The sequence below is a fragment of the Botryllus schlosseri genome, chromosome 6, assembly GCF_051294905.1.
Source record: "Botryllus schlosseri isolate E-star chromosome 6, Bs_hap1, whole genome shotgun sequence".
In the NCBI taxonomy this organism is placed as follows: Eukaryota; Metazoa; Chordata; class Ascidiacea; order Stolidobranchia; family Styelidae; genus Botryllus; species Botryllus schlosseri.
Window position 1 is genome coordinate 3,915,397 of NC_137241.1, and position 6,084 is coordinate 3,921,480.

The following is a 6,084-nucleotide window of genomic DNA, read 5'->3' on the forward strand; positions in this document are numbered from 1 at the left end:
CGCACTTCATCCTGAGCTACAAGGCACTTGGTAAAATTATTGTAATTCGGCATCTTTGTGAGTTTCTTGTCGCTATTTACATTTTGTGTAGTGGCCTAGAGGTGATATGATCCTCCAATGAGAGAAACTAATTTGAGAACCTGTTTTCCGGGAGAACGTGATCTGATCGGACGCTCCGACCCGGTCACGTGGACGCCGGTATAGGCCTACGCACCTATCTCGAATTTCACAACCAATAACGCCGTCGCCGGCAAGATGCGTTCGATATGATAACGGAGGTTGAGGAATATAAAGCATGGCTATTGGCCATGGCCTCATTGCCATCTGGTCTAGAATGCGGGAACTAGTGATTGTCAAGTTTAATATAAGTTTCACTGCGGTCACTGTCCCGAATATTTCGATCACTTCTTTGCTTCGGATCAAAAGCGCATAAATAAAACACCCCGCGACACGCACTATAGTGATTGTACTGAATAAATACTAGTCAGAGCTTGAGAGCTGCGCCGCGATATGATATAGGCCTGTCGACTGCGCCCTCCGTTACATATGCTATCTCATTTTGTCGTCTGTCCTTTTATGTTATGTTCTATTACTTTTCATTCATTGTGCAAGGGCTGTTCAAAAATAACTTTTTTTTCTCGATTCAAGCCGGTCGCCTCTTGAATCGTCAGGTTGCAGTAGAAAACCTTGCTCACCAAATTTCACTCGATTCTAACAAGTATAGGACTCCGCAGATCCAAGTAAAGATTATTATGGAAAATTTAAAAAAAAAATTCCAAATTTTTCTGCCAACCCCGTGAAATTGTTGAGCAGTCTTCAAAGACGTTGCAAAACAAATTTGAGTCAATTCCGACCAGTAGAAGCGGAGTTATGTGAGTTTTTCGATGATAATCTTCGGAGTATCCTTGTTCGGTGGATAATCCGCGATTATCAACGAAAAACTCACATAACTCCGCTTCTACTGGTTGTAGTTGAGGGTGCGGTGCGTAGTCGAGTTCGCGGATTAATCGCGGTTAACTGATGTTGAAGCAAGAACATATAGCTATAGCGGAGTGCCGTAAACTGAACTTTGCATGCTAATTTATAATTATACTTCGTATAAAAACATAGTTCAGGCATACGGTTACTTGATAGACCGTAGTTTTCTGTCGGTCGTATCGTCAGCCGTAGGTACATGCGTGATTTCTCGAGTATAGTATTCATCTGTTCCTTATTAATTGATGGCATGTGCAAGTATGCTTCCTTATCCACAATGACATGTCTGACCATCACCAATCAGTGTTCCTTGTGAACATGTCAAAAATATTAGTGTTTGGTAGAATGCAGATTTCTATTGATCATGAGGTCGTGACATGCACACAGCAAACCGTGGACTCTAATAGGTTCATTAATTTTCTACTCTATTGAAGCAGCTATAGTTCAGTATGCCTAAATGTCGAAAAAGACACCGATTACCGTTGCTTACAGAAGGAGATGGACTGCTGCGACCAGGTTAATCAAGCAGGCTTGAACTAACAAAAACGATGAAATTTTACAGTTTGAAGATATTAATAGACCAGTATCAAGTAATTAGTGTTTGATTTTATTCAGTTTTGGATTTGAGTTTCATGAATCACATGGTATTGGCATCATAATGTTTGTGTGATGTCAATTTTCGAATCAAGCTCTTTTCTCCCAGCCAATAAATAAGATGAAATCTTCTGCTCATTCTTACAATAGCTCCCAGTCCAAGTCAACATTTCATCATTCTCATGCCTGCTTTAATACATGAATTACTCTATCAACAGATGGCCGTAACAGTACAATGTTGGATCAATTTGAGGATGTCACTCCATTGCATGCAGAAACGGCTGTTCCTGCCACTCTTTCTGATTCAACTCCCTATGAGAGCTCGTTCACGGATGACCGCCCAACAATTATGTTATCTGATGTTTCATTGTGTCTGCCTCAACTTCGAAGCGAACTTCGCAGTTCCTATCCAAGAAAAAGCGGGCAGGTCTGTTGAATTACAATTTGAAAAATAATTCGATAGGTGACTATGTATTTCTTTCTATAGTCACCTCAACACCAAGACGTCCCGAGAGGCACCAAGTAGAGACAACTTTGGAAGGTTTGTTCAACATTTTCTTCTCAGACTGAGATGTTGACTTGCTTTGTAAAATTATCAAATATTCATTATCAATTATTATTTATTTATTTTAGGTTGCTCTTCGTTCGAAATGTCTACCGACAGTGTATTCCACAGGCGAAACGGCTATTCGGATGACGGTATGTTCTGAGATTCATATTTCTATAGGAAGTGGCATTTGATTCACTTTTACATATTACGCTTCCCAGAACTCAAATTTATATTATAAGGGGTCGAGCTTTGAGACATTCATGGCCATGTCGTTACACAATAATTGATGATTTTAATGTACGTTTGTCAAATGTGCGGTATAGATGACTTTTAATTTTATTTAGAAATCATGAAGAAAATCTTGATTTGTGTTCGAACTATCTCGGAGAAAGTAGATGAAAATCAAGCGTATCTCGTTCGACAAGATGTTGGAAAGCGTATGCAATCGCAGTCAAGCACGCAGAATTTTGAGTATTTAATCAAGAAACCTGCAACTAGTGTGGATGAATTAAAAGGCATAGATGAGGAACTTCAGCAGGGGGAGCAAAATATGCCGCAGTAAGTAGCTGTTATAATTACCAAACCCATTGATTTTCGATATACAATTGCTAACATTTTTCCCAGCTGACCAAGTTAAATGACTCTCGGTGTAGTTTTTCATTCACTGTAAAAATACTGTTACAACTAGAATTGGTCATGATATAATTTGACAGAGTGCTGTTGCCACCTGTTTTTATAATTTTTTGTGGATTTCTTGGTTTTCCAGGTATCGTATATTTGTCGTTGGTTGGTGGACAAACTGTGACCGCCACAATTCGAGGCGTGTTGGACAAAATTTCAACCAAGTTTCTACTTGCTCAGTATTCCAAAGACGGACAAAAAGGAAAGCATAAGCATCGCGTCAAAGACCATGAAATGATCTATAGCCTTCTGATATGTGAGTATTGAAGTTGGAGAAACGCTCCCAGACAGTACAAGGTGTAATTAACTTAGCTCCAACCCTATCTTCTTGTAGCTATATGCAGAAAGACCCACAGCAAAGTAACGGAGAAAGAGAAACGCACATCGGTGAAGTCTTCAAGTCCTACCCTCATTATCTCAAGAAGGTACAGTTTGCTGTTGGTTAATCATTCTGATATCCCTCGACTATAAAAAAAAAATCAGTCATAGGTGCTGGTGCATTAAATAACAATTAATGTTATGATCGCGCATTCATGTTGGTGTCATATCTTATTTAGTAATTACCGCCAATCATCATTTTCTCGTGTGCCTTGCTTTGTATTTATACCCTCTGTTCTGTGATCTACTCTCCTTTGTTTATATGCCTTCTGGATAGTAATGGCGTGGTGCTTGCTTGTCTAAAGTAATTCTGCTGAACAGGATTAAATACATTGGATTCTTATTACAAGTTCTTCGTATAGGTTTACTGTCCTACCATGACCTAGAATATAACAATGAACTTCTTGCAGCAATCATCAAGACCACAGGATGGACGCACTAGTGAAGAATTCGCCGTGGATGAGGTATATGCATTTTTCAAACTTGGTTTTAATGGGACTCGTGAAATCATCCAGATTGAAATAGTGGGGAATTTAACACTGTTGATCCCACAACACCATTTCTTACATATTCTCAACATGTGATTCTGTTTTTTTTTTGTTTAGCTGTTCCAACACAGCTCTTGTACATTAAATTGATGTGATATAGTGCTAGCTAGTCATCTATTTCTGACTTACCAACTGTGACTTCTTGATTTCAGGTATGATAAATGGTGTGCTTTGATGAGCTGCTGCTCATTTGAGAAGAAAGAGGTGGACTAGTGAGCTTGAAAGTTACGTTTAATAGTCTCAAAGAAGACGTCATACAGTTCTTACATCCAAGTGCCACCTTATAAGGTGAACAGCGGACATCCAGGCACCATCTGTATATGTACTGGTGTAATTGCCTGCATTTAACCAAGCATGACATTACTGCTACCTTTGCTCATTTATATTTGTACTTAGGAAACCTGTAAATAAGTGATTTCGCTGACATCGGCTACGCAGTTTTGCATTTCTTTATTTGTCAGTATCGTAGGGTTACCATATGTCCCCTTTGAAAGAGGATTACTTTTTTAAAGTGTCCTAGCAGGACGCCCAAATGTCATTGTCCACGTTTTGAAAATGTTGCGTAGATGTATGTTAAATTTAACTGCGATAAAGCAAGCTCAAGTACCGGTTAGGTGGGTCTTACAGGAGTTGTGCCAGAAAAACGACCTTTTGTTTTAGTCATCTAAATGAATATTCATAGAAAGTGTGTAATTCAGAAATCGAGTCGGAAAGATGACCTTCTTCTTACAGTCAACAATTTACAAACTCGCAATATGTTTACCAATTTTACCGGATGTTACTGCTGTATTGTAAGTCCGGAAATTTTTATTAAGTGTCCTCTTTTCAGATTCCCAAAATATGGTAACCCTACAGTATCGTAAATTGGTAAAGTGTTTAAAGATTTTACTTGTGATGGTGCTAACACAGGCTACGCAGTTTCTTCATTTGTTATGTATTAATATCTTGCCATTAGCTTGCTGCCAAGTGTTTCTTCAAGTATCCCTGCTTCTCCATTACTAATGTCCTGTCTATCTAGACCAGTGGTTCTCAACCGCCGGTCCGCGACGACATTCCTGCCGGTCCGCCAGGTAAATTACAATTTTATACCTTAAATTCAAGATTCAATGTAAAAGCCTTGTCCTATTGATGAAATAAATAAAAAATCAAATTTTAAACTGATTCAGAACTTCTTGAGGTAACACTAGGGCTGGAAACATGTTCGATTTGACTTAAAGTTCAAGACGTGTCATTTGACGACATGCGAGCGACAAGTACAGAACAGTTACCAGCTGACTCATCGCTAAACAGCGTAGTTTGCGCGAGCATTCGTCTTCGATTCATTCATTTTGTGCAGGACCGTAACCGGGGCACCCTAAACCGCCTAATTGGAGAAGGGCTGAGCTTGAAAAGAACCCGAAATTATTTTGCAAATGAACATCAGGGTTGTATCCAAGTCATAAGGTTACGAGTCACAAGTCAATCTCACTTTTTTAGTTTTGACTCGAGTCAAGTCGAGTCATTTTCAATTCAGCACCGAGTCAAGTCCGAGTTCAAGTCACTGAGTAGACTGTCGAGTGCGAGTCATAGTGTTTTGACTCGAGTCCAAGTCATTGTGTGGACTTTTCAGTTTCGAGTTACTGTCATGTGAGACCCACTTTTCACAACTCTACTCGGTGATATCGAATGCTTCTCATTCATAATATTCTCATTTTCGTCACTTTTAACAGTTTCAGGTAGCATTTTCAAGTAGGCCCTACTAGTATTGATAGACGAAATAATATTAGCGTGATAACTTTACTATTCTTCGAAATTGCAATGAAATGCCTGTCTTGGTAGACCCAGTCTCGAGTCATATTACTTGGTCCGAGTCATGTGCAACGACTCGATAACAAGTCGAGTCAATACACGAATTGACTCGAGTCATTACAACCATGATGAACATAAATCATAGCGTATTTATTTGAAACTTTTTCCAACATTTTTCGATTTCTTTTCGCTCTTTGCGCGATTTAGGGTGGGTTTCAAATAGTCGACTTAGGCCCGTCGTCGGGCTTAAGCTACACCCCTCAGGCTGAAGTCGGTTTCAAAACTGTGACTTGAGGGGATTTCCCCTCCAGCGTGCGCTTTGTTAAGACAGATATCCAAGCCAGCTAGGGGGTAGGCTGAAGTCAACAGTGCTGATAACTGTTGTGCTGTTTGTTGAAGGATACTGGCCGTTCTTCTGATGTATAGCTTGGCAAATCAGATTAGATCATTTTATATTGATGTCAGGCAGTTTGGAACAATGTTTATATCACAAACGTGACAAGTTGGTATCATATACCGTTATAGTGGGATTTACAGTGGAATGCTGCAGGGGTCTTCGTATGCTGAACG

At 39.5% G+C, this 6,084-nt stretch overlaps 1 protein-coding gene across 4 annotated transcripts; it reads left to right on the forward strand.

The window, feature by feature from the left end:
* The first annotated feature begins 1,026 nt into the window (after window positions 1-1,026).
* Window positions 1,027-5,680, forward strand: LOC145440955 (uncharacterized). Of its 4 annotated transcripts, none has more exons than XM_080318748.1 (9): window positions 1,027-1,154; window positions 1,327-1,565; window positions 1,788-1,996; window positions 2,057-2,110; window positions 2,203-2,268; window positions 2,886-3,056; window positions 3,135-3,225; window positions 3,589-3,642; window positions 3,879-5,680. In XM_080318748.1, the coding sequence occupies exons 5-9, from the start codon at window positions 2,220-2,222 to the stop codon at window positions 3,937-3,939; spliced, it is 426 nt and encodes a 141-aa protein (XP_080174874.1). In that variant the 5' UTR covers window positions 1,027-1,154; window positions 1,327-1,565; window positions 1,788-1,996; window positions 2,057-2,110; window positions 2,203-2,219; the 3' UTR covers window positions 3,940-5,680. The 4 variants fall into 4 exon arrangements, with proteins under 4 accessions (XP_080174874.1, XP_080174875.1, XP_080174872.1 ...); XM_080318749.1 differs by lacking the exon at window positions 1,027-1,154 and adding an exon at window positions 2,464-2,677 and having other exon boundaries at window positions 1,162-1,565; window positions 3,879-5,679; XM_080318746.1 differs by lacking the exon at window positions 1,027-1,154 and having other exon boundaries at window positions 1,162-1,565.
* Window positions 5,681-6,084: the final 404 nt, after the last annotated feature.